The 12,370-nt window shown below is 39.3% G+C and overlaps 1 protein-coding gene across 5 annotated transcripts in view; it reads right to left on the bottom strand.

Annotated features, from left to right (window-relative positions):
* The window catches only part of AASDH (aminoadipate-semialdehyde dehydrogenase), a 43,854-nt gene extending 31,931 nt beyond the window's left edge, over positions 1-11,923 (bottom strand). For 2 of the 5 annotated variants that reach the window (XM_082728643.1, XM_082728647.1), the window contains exons 1-4: positions 11,735-11,837; positions 8,876-9,149; positions 7,052-7,172; positions 2,446-2,762 (exon numbers count right to left, since the gene is read on the bottom strand). In XM_082728643.1, the coding sequence (XP_082584769.1) occupies positions 2,446-2,762; positions 7,052-7,172; positions 8,876-9,105 (668 nt within the window). In that variant the 5' untranslated portion in view covers positions 9,106-9,149; positions 11,735-11,837. Of the gene's footprint in view, positions 1-2,445; positions 2,763-7,051; positions 7,173-8,875; positions 9,150-11,734 lie in introns of all 5 variants that reach the window. The other 3 variants (XM_082728644.1, XM_082728646.1, XM_082728645.1) reach the window with 3 other exon arrangements.
* Positions 11,924-12,370: the final 447 nt, after the last annotated feature.

Genomic DNA, 12,370 nt, shown 5'->3' with positions numbered 1-12,370 from the left:
TTCTAGATCTGCACTGTCCAATATGGTAGGCATAAGAAGGGTATACCTACTGAGCACTGAAAATGCCGCTAATCCATATTGAGCTGTGTAAGTGTAAAATACTGGCTAGATTTAGGATAAGCATAAAGAGTGTAAAACAACTAATTTTCATACTGATTACATATTGGTATTTTAGATATTCTGAATTAAATAAGATATTGTTGAATTTTCTTATTTCTTTCTACCGTTTTTTAGGGGGAAGAGAGAGAAGCAGAGGGAGAAAAGGAATCTTAAGCAAAGCTGGATTTACAGCCAGCACAGAGCCTGACATGGGGCTCAATCTTACAACCCTGAGATCATGACCTGAGCTAAAATCAAGAGTCAGATGGTTAGGGCTCTTGGGTAGCTAAGTTGGTTAAGCAACTGCCTTCAGCTCAGGTGATGATCCTGGAGTCCTGGAATAGAGTCCTGCATCGGGCTGCCTGGTCAGCGGGGAGTCCAGTTCTCCCTCTGACCCTTTCCCCTTTTATGTTCTCTCTCTTGCTCTCATTCTCTCTCAAATAAATAAATAAAATCTTTAAAAAGGAAAAAAAAAAGTCGGATGCTTAACTGAGCCACCCGAGCACCCCTCTTATTTCTTTGTATTTTTAAAATGCAGTTGTTAGGAAGTTTTTAATTATATAAAACTTAAAATGACATAAAAATATATATTTGTATATCACAAATATTTGTAGTCACAAAGTTTCTGTATCACTATTTGTTTATTTCCTCTTTTGATTTCCTAAGACTACTCTCCCTTAGTTCCCTTCCTCTATTTCCTTCTTTCTTCTTAAACTGAGAATTGACTTCATAGAGATTTTTCATTTCCTGATGAGCAAACCAAATTCTTCAATGCTGTAAGAATGAGCTTAATGAAATCCAAATCTTTTCACGTCTACTGGATTTAAGTGCAAGATTCTTCAACAAGGCATAACGGGCTCCTGCCCCTCAGGTCACAAGGCTCCTGCCCTCCCACTCCTTCCTCAGCTCTGCCCTGGCACACGCTACCAAGCCACACTCCTCCTTTCTCCCACACTTCTGCCAGGAATACACTTCCTTCTTATTGATAACTTAGAAGCAAAGCTTCAAGCATCATTTGTTTGCTCCCTGTTTGGCTCCAGGTCTGGATCAGAAAGGTGAAGTCCTAACCTGCAAAGAACTAAAGCTCAGATATAGCCAAAGCAAGAGACCCAATTACTTAAGCCTATCAATTTAGGAACAGGAATTCTAAAAAACAGGAACATGTGGGTGGCTCAGTCGGTTAAAGGGTGTGACTCTCAATTTTGGCTCAGGTCATGATCTCAGGTCATGAGACTGAGCCCCACATCACGCCCCGCACTCAGCGGGAGTCAGCTTGAGAGTCTCTCTCCCTCTCTCTCTGCTCCTCCTACCCACTCACGTGCGTGCTCTCTCAAATAAATGAATCTATTTTTTAAAAAATAGTTATAGGGGCGCCTGGGTGGCTTGGTGGGTGAAGCCTCTGCCTTCAGCTCAGGTCATGATCCAGGGTCCTGGGATTGAGCCCCGATTGGGCTCTCTGCTCAGCTTCCCTCTCCCCTCTGCCTGCCTCTCTGCCTACTTGTGATCCCTCTCTGTCAAATAAATAAATAAAACCTTTAAAAATAAATAAATAAGAAAATAAAAAATAGTTATAATGAACAGAGATTAAAATTTCTCCCTTGAGGGGGCGTCTGGGTGGCTCAAGTCACTTAAACGTCAGCCTTCAGCTCAGGTCATGATCCCAGAGTCCTGGGATCTAGCCCAGTGTTGGGCTCCCTGCTCACCAGGGAATCTGCTTCTCCCTCTCCCTCTACTCCTCCCTGCTGCTTGTGCTTGCTTGCTCTCTCTTGGATTCTTTAAAAATAAATAAATAAAAATTAAATTTTCCTTTGGGGTGCCACCAACTGGCTCAGTTGGTAGAACATGCAACTCTTGATCTTGGGGTGATGAGTTCAAGTCCTACATCGGGGGGAGAGTTTACTTAAAAAAATGTTTTTGGGATGCCTGGGTGGCTCAGTTGGTTAAGTGTCTGCCTTCAGCTTGGGTCATGATCCAACAGTCCTGGGAAAGAGAACCCCACATCAGGCTCTCTGCTTAGGCGGAAGCCTGCTTCTCCCTGTCCTACTGCCTCTGCTTGTGCTCTCCCATTCTCTGTCAAGGAAATACATAAAAATCTTTAAAAAAATTTTTTTCTGGGGTGCCTGGGTTAAAGCCTCTGCCTTCAGCTCAGGTCATGATCCCAGGGTCCTGGGATCGAGCTCCAAATCGGGCTCTCTGCTCAGCAGGGAGCCTGCCTCCCCACCTCTCTCTGCCTGCCTCTCTACTTGTGAACTCTCTGTAAAATAAATAAATAAGAAATCTTTAAAAAAATGTTTTTTCTCTTTTAAAATACAAGTTTTGAAGAAGGATTTGAAGGACAGAACTCACCGAAAATGTTGGATGTTTGGCACTATACATCCATGAGGGACTCTGACAATCTTAGGTATCCCTGTAGTGCCAGATGTATGGAGAACATAGGCCAAGCAATGCTTTAACCTCACATCCATGTGCTCTTCTGACTTTTCTTCATTGCTGTTCTCAGAATTTGTGCTGTTTGTCACTTTTTCTTTTTCATATTGCTGTTTTCTGTCCTTTAGCATCAAGCTCACTTCAACATTTTTCCAGTGAAGCCTGAAGAGTACTAGGTCATTATGTTCTTTAAGTGTATCATAATTCAATAATGTTTCGTAGGAAGATTTGAATTTCTGTTACATGGAAAACAAAGTTCATAATATTAATATGTTAAAAAACATTCTTTTTTATATAGAAGTAATACAAAGTATTAATTTACTCCTTTCCTTCAACATTTTTTTTTTTTTTAAAGATTTTATTTATTTATTTGACAGACAGAGATCACAAGTAGGCAGAGAGAGAGGGGAGAAAGCAGGCTCCCCACTGAGCAGAGAGCCCAATTTGGGGCTCGATCCCAGGACCCTGGGATCATGACCTGAGCCGAAGGCAGAGGCTTTAACCCACTGAGCCACCCAGGCGCCCCCCTTCAACATGGTTTTGAGTACTTCTATATAACTAGGGATTAAAAAATATTAGAAACCTGTAAGAATACAGTGCTTTCCTTACTTTCAATGTCACCTTCAAAATAAAAAGACGTATTAGCGCCTGGGTGGCTCAGTAGGTTGAGCCTCTGCCTTCGGCTTGGGTCATGGTCCCAGCGTCCTGGGATCAGGTCCCGCATCGGGCTCTCTGCTTGGTGGGGAGCCTGCTTCCTCCTCTCTCTCTGCCTGCCTCTCTGCCTACTTGTGATCTCTGTCAAATAAATATCTTAAAAAATAAAAATAAATAAAATTTAAAAAATAAAAAGACATAAAACACATACAACGGTAGGGCAACTGTGAAAATGAATATACTTGAAATGTTAATGGGAACAGAGGAGACTGAATTTAACTCTGGAAGGTCTGAAATTGCTACATCATATGTAATGTCTGGGTTATATGTAGCTTTGGTCCAAGAATAGCTAATGCAGAGTACATGATCCAAGAAAGCTAGTGTTATGGAGAATGTTAACCACTCCAGTGAGCTGAAGAATTGGGGGAGAGGGAGAAAGTGAGTAGAAGAGATGCTATCCTTAATAACTCTGTATACTCCAAACTAAAGGTTTTACACTATAATCTATAAGCAATGAGATCCAACTGAAGGTGGCAACTGCATAGGCTAGACTTTACTCCATCAAGGACAGACTAATAAGACTTTCAATAAGTGAGAGTCTTCTAATGAACCTTTTGCAACAACTGACATACGACATACAGGCCTGAACTAGTCCATTGCAACAAGAGTGGACAGAGAGAGCCTATGAGCTAGAGTCAATAAGGATTGCATAACTTTCTGGATAAGGAGTGAGCATAAGAAGATTGCGGAGTTTCTGGCTCAGGTATTTGGGAGATGGAGAGAGATTAATACAGATTTACTGAATTGGGATAAAAAGATGCTAAATTTAATTTTTGCATGCTAAAAGTGAGGTTCCTTTGAGTACACCTTTTTAGGTTGACAAAAAGCAGCTTAATGAAACTTCTCACATCAAAGGAACTACTATAAAGGAGATAAATGAGAGAAAAATAAGAAATGAGAGAAAAAGTTCACAATGCAGGAGCCTATAGTGTTTTGTTCATTTGTTAAGTATATTAAGGATCAGGTGTGGTGTGACCTGCTTTCCTGTTTGACAAAACATCTGTCAAAACTCATTAAAATAAACACATAAAATTGGTGATTTTTATATGTATATTAAACCTCAATAACTGATTTCTAAAAGATGTGTAGGTCATGAAAAAAAAATTTAAAAGGGCAGGGGAGCTGTTCTAGAAAGGCTATTAAGCAAGTATGAGAAGTGGATGCATTCTATGATCTTTGACCAGATTTTGAATCTCTCCCCACAAAAAGCTAAAAGGATATTTTGGGGGCAAATGTGGAATTTAAATATGACTATATTAAAACCTATCAATGCTAAAAAAGAAAAACATAAGAAAATATGTGTATGATACTGTACTATACTGTGTTTACTAAAAAAGTGTAAGGTGAACCCGCAGAGTTCAAACTTATGCTGTCCTAGTGTCAACTGTGTATTATAAGCAGCTAGAAGGCAAGAATCAGGTCTCGGGCTTCTTTCACACACTAAGAACATCCCAAACAACTTGTTGTATGGTTTCTCAATCTCAACATTTTGACATTTTGGACCAGATAAATTGGACAATCTGGACATTCTGGACCAGACAAATCCTTGTAAGGGACAACACATATTGTGCTTTGTAGGATTTTTAGCAGTACTTTTGGCCTCTAACCACCAGACAACAGTGGCACCCCTACTGCCAGCATTTTTCTTTTTAAAATTTTATTTATTTGAAAGAGCTCAAGAGAACACAAGCAGGGAGAATGGCAGAAGGAGAGGGAGAAGCAGGCTCCCCACTGAGCAGGGAGCCCCACTTGGGGCTCAATCCCAGGACCCTGAGATCATGACCCAAGCCAAAGGCAGACACCAAACCACCTGAGCCACCCAGGTGTCCCTACTGCCAGCATTATAAAAAAACAAAAACACAAAACAAAACAACTCAACAAATGTCTGCTGCGAGGGACAAATCTCCAGCTGAGAACCACTGCTCTAGTGGATGCTGAGCATATTGTTCATGCTCAATAAATACTTCTTTTTTTTTTTAAGATTTTATTTATTTATTTGATAGAGAGAAATCACAAGTAGATGGAGAGGCAGACAGAGAGAGAGGGGAAGCAGGCTCCCTGCTGAGCAGAGAGCCCGATGCGGGACTCGACCCCAGGACCCTGAGATCATGACCTGAGCCGAAGGCAGCGGCTTAACCCACTGAGCCACCAGGTGCCCCTCAATAAATACTTCTTGACGGCTCATGTGTTAAGGAGGAAAACTCACAGTAAAGTCATGGAACAGGGGCGCCTGCCTGGCTCAGTGGGTTAAAGCCTCTGCCTTCAGCTTAGGTCATGATTTCAGAGCCCTGGGATGGAGCCCCAAGTCGGACTCTCTGCTCAGCAGGGAGCCTGCTTCCCCCCCCCCCCCCGCCTCTCTGCCTCCTTGTGATCTCTGTCTGTCAAATAAGTAAGTAAAATCTTAAAAAAAAAAAAAAAATCATGGAACATTAAGCAAGGTACTTTCTAGGGGATTTTCTTATCTTTTTTTTTTTTTTAAGATTTTATTTATTTATTTGACAGACAGAGATCACAAATAGGCAGAGAGGCTGGCAGAGAGAGAGAGGGAAGCAAACTCCCTGCTGAGCAGAGCCCGATGCGGGGCTCAATCACAGGACCCTGAGATCATGACCTGAGCCAAAGGCAGAGGCTTAACCCACTGAGCCACCCAGGTGCCCTAGGCCTAATACTCTTTAAAAGGACTTCCAGTTGAGTAAATTGAGTTAACCCAGGATAATACCTGATACTGACAATTCTCACACCAACCACCTATTTTTAAAAACTTTCAACAAAGTTAAGAAAAACGAACGTCACGTCCCCATTTTAGTTTTGTTTACATCAAAAAAAAATAACCAATTTCTTGTCTAGACATGAATAGATTTAGAGAATATTTATTAACCCATTATATGTAGCCCATTATACCTCAGTTGTCTCTTTCTAGAGACTTTAATACCCATGATTCTCTAGGAAGTCCTCTACATCTCAAGCTCTTGATAATTTCTGTTTTATATATAGATGGAGATGTACACAAGTGGAATGCACTTCAGTTCCCTCAAATATAAACTGGTTCAGATAGAAAAAGGGTAAAAACAAGCTACATTATGTTCTATAATGTTCTATTTCTCTTGGTAAAAAGAATATTTTAAAAATAAATAATGAAACATGAGATGCATCTTGATGAACACCTAACACCAAATATTTCCCATAGCAGTGTTCCTAGGCTAGGTATCTGGTTGGCAGTCATTTAAAAAATTAAAAAATTAATTTAGTTTTCCAGAGAAGTCTGGTTTAAGAGCTAATCTCTTTTTCAAAATTTAAGTCTGGTTATAATTCTTTAATGTTGCTGACTACTGTAAATTGAAACATTTATCTTTTATATCTGTGGCAAGTATTATAAAATTTTCCTAGTATAGAAACAGCTTTGGAAAGGGAAAGGAAATTTGAATCAATGCAGTATGTTAGTACACATCTAGAACATATGTTCATGCTATAGAGCAATGTTTCTCAACAGGAAGTAGGGGATAAAATGTGCCTCCAGGAGACATCTGATAATTTCTAAAGACAATTTTGGTTGTCACAACTCATGGGGGCAAAGGGGAGCAGTACTACTGGCATCCAGGGGGTGGAAACTAGGAATGATACTAAAACAACCTGTAATATACAGAACACTCCTCACAACAATTACCCAACCCAAAATGTCAACAGTGCTGAGATTGAAAAACTGTAGTTAGAAAAGCTGGATATGGAAAGATTTTCAGACAGACACATCAGGTCTTCAACTGAAAGATAAACACATTTTTTTAAAAACACCAATTTAAATACACACACTTACATTAATTTGCTGTTTTTCAACAAGAATATAACTTAGATTACATTTTTTCATAAAATGAGTTGATAATGCTGGTGGTGAATCTGGATCAACTGGAGCATAAGCAGCAGGAACTTGGAGAATTCTAAAGAGATAGTTCAGAGTCAGCACAGAAGATCTGCTGAAAGTCATCTTTACGTATTTCAACTTCTCTATGTACTTTACTATTGACTATATCAGAAATGCCCAATATTTTTCTTGACACATATTTGGTTACAGTTATTTTTATTTTGTCTTTAAGAGAGAATATCCACTATTAAATTTTTATCACTTAATATACAGAAATCCAAGATTTTTTTTATTATTTTTAAAGATTTTATTTTTTATTTATTTGACAGGCAGAGATCACAAGTATGCAGAGAAGCAGGCAGGGAGGGGGAAGCAGGCTCCCTGCTGAGCAGAGAGCCTGATGCGGGGCTCAATCCCAGGACCCTGGGATCATGACCTGAGCTGAAGGCAGAGGCTTAACCCACTGAGCCACCCAGGTGCCCCAATCCAAGATTTTTTAAAGATAATGTATTAAGTACGATATACTTGGTTAACATCACTACTAAAATACCAAATAATAGCAGTCTTCTTTCTTATCTATAATAACGTAAGGTAAATATCCACATGTAACTTACTAGTATGCAGATTAATACCATCTGTACTACAAATGACATTTCACTAAAACCAGGAAACCCTGGGCGGTGGAGGAACAACTTTAAAATTGATTTTTAAGTGGCAATAAGATCCAAAATCAGTTAGTTGTTTAAATAAAATTACTTTGAGGTAGAGCGACCTGGCTGGCTCAGTCAATAGAACATACGATTCTTGATCTTGGGGTTGTGGGTTTGAGCTTCACTTTGATGTAGAGATTACTTCAAGATAAAACTTTTAAAAAGTATATGTAGGTACATATACTTAGAGGTATTATTTTGGGGACAATAGATTTTTGTAGAAAATTATCAATAAAATTTGTCAATGACTGGATGAAAGTAAATTTTTTAAAAATTTTTTTAAAAATTAATTTTTTGCTTTACATTTATACAATTAATCTACTAACACACACCCCATGGGATGATCAACTTTTCTAATTTTTATAGCAGCTCTTATTTACTGCAGAACCTAGTACAGAAATCACTATGTAAGAATAATATTCTAGAACAACTCAATGAACATTTCGCAAATGATCATTTAAATCAGTGTCTTCCTCAGTTCCTAGCTCAGTTTTTATGAACCATCATCCAAAACTCTCATTTACTCATTCATTCACTTACTAAATACCCGAGTACCTAAAACTTTGTCTCAGGGGGTAAAAACCAGTTACATTATTTCTGAAACACTTGTTTTCTTCAATACAACAGAATTTATGACTGTTTTCTTTATGACTGTTTTCTTTTGTCAGACAAAAGAAGCCCTTACATTTTGGAGATACATAAGTATTCTATTAGCGAAACCTTCTGGTCTCTCCTAAATAAACTCATATTAACTTTAATGATTAAAAGTAATCTTGGGGTATGGGTGCCTTGGTGGCTCATTCGGTTAAGCATCTGCCTTCAGCTCATGTCATGATCCCAGGGTTCTGAGAACCCCTCCCTGTCTCCCTTGCTTGTGCATAGGTGCTCTGTCAAATAAATAAATAAAATCAATAATTTGGGGGTAAATATGAATTCCATCAGCTTACAATCGAACAAGCAATACATAAAAATAAAATAGTAAACAGAATATTAAGTTACAACATATTCTGTGTATTAAAGAATTATAAATTCGGTTAGAAAACTAAAATTTTAATATTAAAACAATTACCCTAAAATCCAAGAGGGTAAGTTTATCCCAGGATGGCAGTAGAGACCAACTTCCCGAATTCCTTGAAAGTCACAGTGTAATTGCAGGAAATTTGATAATTCTGAAGCAACAGTAACCACAGTTTCATAGGTATAATAAACTGGAGGCTGGCTGTTACACTCATCAAAACATACAGCTATTTTATCTGAATAAATGGAGGCAGCCTGATGCACCAGTTCTTGAAGAGTCATTTCACTGAATTTCTCTAAGCATCATGGGTAGCAGAGAACTCCACCTACATACAGAAATATTATGGGAACAGAGAATTTTAGGGAACCTGGTAGGATGAGAAAGGGAGAGGGAAACTTCTATATAAATCATTCCTCACAAAAATGAATATATCAAAAACATAATTAATCTCAGAGCCCAGGAATGATCTGTGGTGAGACAAGATGGTTGAAAATTAATTTGATATCACTGACCTAACACTGGATCAGTGCTGGAAGAAAATTTGGGAGAGGTGTGGTATACACAGGGGAGAAAAAAAACAGGTAAAAATGTAGTCTCTCTCGACTGCCCACAATAGGAAAAAACAAAAAAATTAACCAATAAAACTCAAATTAAAGCACTACATGCTTATTTTTTTTCTTTTTTGGGGTATCATCCCAGATTAAGGCAAAGTGGTTAAAATCCTGCACACTGTCTTTGAAAAGACTAATGGGAGTAAACTGTGCTTTTAGGAACTGAACTTAAGTGACAGCACAATAAACCCTTGACAGAAAAAAAGAAAAGAACTACCTACATACACCCAATTTTAGTCCACTATACATAAACTATATGATTTATTATAATATTTCAGAGATCACAAATAGTCCCTTTTATAAATGCTAAATAACCTCTTTATTCCCTACATTTAAATTCCCAATAAATCCATTTAAATTACAGCATTACAACTCAAAGCATTCTATCAATATTCTCTGGACTTCAATAAAAATATAAAGATTTTAAACAGTATTTCATCAAAAAAAATTTTAGGGATCGTTAAGAAACAACTGATATTTCCTTGAGATAAAAGTGATTTTCTTCTCTTCGATGAACTCCTTTCCATATTTCAAAAGCAAGATTTATGAAGTAGCCTAGTTTTTTTCTTACTTGCGTATACATATTTGAACTGATTTCATTGATTCAAAATAAAATAAACTTTTATCTATATAATTTTATTTATATGAATTAGGGGAGACTGGGTGGCTCAGACCGTTGAGCGTCTGCCTTCGGCTTCGGTCATGATCCCAGCATGGAGTTGAGTTGAGTCCCGCATGGGGCCCCCCGCTCAGCAGGGAGCCTGCTTCTCTCTCTCCCTCTGCCTCCCCCAGCTTGTGCTCTCTCTGTCAAATAAATAAAATCTTTAAAAAAATTTTATATGAATTAGAAAACAGAACGTTTCGAACGAGTGCAAAATGAACCAACCACCATTAAGACCCATAAGTTTTTAAAATGCTAGGATATCTAAATACAAAATGTAAAAATCTAACTGTAGTGTAGTTTTTAATAAGCATTTCTATATTTTCTGCTGTAATGTACAAGATAAAAAGATTGAATTTTTCCTCATACACACAAATTGGATAAAGACTGTTCATAGCATGCATTAATTATGCCAAATACATTTATTACAGGAGGTACAGTCAGTGCAGATCTGCCATCACTCTCTCCTGCTATCAGTAACAAATTGCTCACATTATAAGGCATTTTCATAAAAATGTTATACTGTATGTATAAAATGTTATACTGTATGTCTCCCCCCGCAAAATGCATTTTTAATGCAAAAACAATTACAGCAGTTAAGTATTTTTCACATGAGGATATTCTGATTATTATTCTCCAAAATACTTAACACCAAAGGGGAAAGATTATAAAGCTTCAACTTTTAAAAAATATTTTCATAGCAAATTGCAACACTCACCACACATATCTATATAATTCAGATGTTTTTATACTTTTAACTGCCAGTTCCCTGGTGGTTGCTACAGAAACTTAAGGCAAGATCTATTGTGTGAGGGTTTTTTTTTTTTTCAATCAAATACATTCTCTCCAATAAAAAAATATATACTTATTCGACTCCCAAACATTTCTGAGACCTCCCCTCATGGAGGGGAGCAAATCTGGTAAGCAGACTTTGTATGTAATGCATATTCGCTACTTCCTTTACAACAGTAGACGCTATTAAGTTACCAAAGGTCTTAGGAGGGTCGACAAATTCTCGTGCTTTAAGGGTTCTCTTCCTACCTTATCGGTTACTTTATTTTTTAAGATTTTTAATTTTATTGTGACACAGATCACAAGTAGGCAGAGAGGCAGGCAGAGAGAGAGGAGGGAAGCAGGCTCCCCGCTGAGCAGAGAGCCCAATGCGGGGCTCGATCCCAGGCCCCTGAGATCATGACCTGAGCCAAAGGCTTAACCCACTGAGCCACCCAGGTGCTCCTATCAGTTATTTTAAAAAGACAGGTAAATAATCTAGAAACGTTACTGTGCTGCATCCATTGGCTTCTTAATTTACATTATGCAATGACATTTAGTAACAATGCACTCTGTAGCTCCCAAAACACTTTCGTTCGCTCTTCCAAACCATACGAGCAAACAGTAGAGCAGATTTCTTTCTTTCAGAACGAAGCGGCAAAGGGTCTGAGGCTGGGTAACCCCGGAGAGATCACACAGATGAGTTCAGCCTCTGCACGCCACCAACCTGCCAGCTGCCACTGTCACATCCCGGACCAGGCGGTGGCCCTGAGGCGGAACGAAGCTGCACACCCCAGCCTGAAGCCTCCCCCTACTTCAGTTCCCTCACACAGGCCCCCGCCGGATGCAGCCTCCTGCGAGACTCACTCAGAAGGCCTGAGGACTGCGGCAGAGGCTTTAGCCCATCCGGACCTTCCAAAAGACGGAACCCAGCATCTCCCCCAACACACGTGAAAGCAGCCATTACCCACAAGCCGTAAAGCTTATTATCCACCGCACGGGCCGCCGGGATCTGAGAGGCACCGGCTCTCGCGTGATCTTGTGCGTCGCTGCATTGACGTCAGCTGAAGCGACCGAGGGCTGACAGTGTCTCGCTGCCCTGCCCCCTCCGGATGATCTTGCGGCAACCTGGGAGGAGATCTGGCGCTGCTTCTGCCTACCGCGCTCAACTCTGACACCTGTTGTTGTCACGCTAGATTTTGGACAGGGTTTGCCAAGACTTTGGAGCTGACCAGCTTAGAGTCATGCCCTTTCATACTTAAACTCGGGTGAGATACTTTAATTTGAAACCGCTCTCTCCTTGTCCACACAGTGGAGAGAAAGAGAATGTCTAGGCTTGATGGGAAGGAAGGTGATATAGCGGTGAAATGCAACAGTAAATGGACTTAATCCATCTGACATTTCCTGAGAGTAGAAGTAGAGTTTGGAAGACTCAGTGCCGTGATGAACCCTGCAAAGGAGGTCCCTGTTATAATTAGGCTGACATTTTAATTGCAAGAGACA

The sequence above is a fragment of the Mustela nivalis genome (genome assembly GCF_964662115.1).
Source record: "Mustela nivalis genome assembly, chromosome: 4".
NCBI lineage: Eukaryota > Metazoa > Chordata > Mammalia > Carnivora > Mustelidae > Mustela > Mustela nivalis.
Note: the sequence above shows the minus strand (reverse complement) of the source record. Positions and strands in the feature narration are given on the sequence as shown.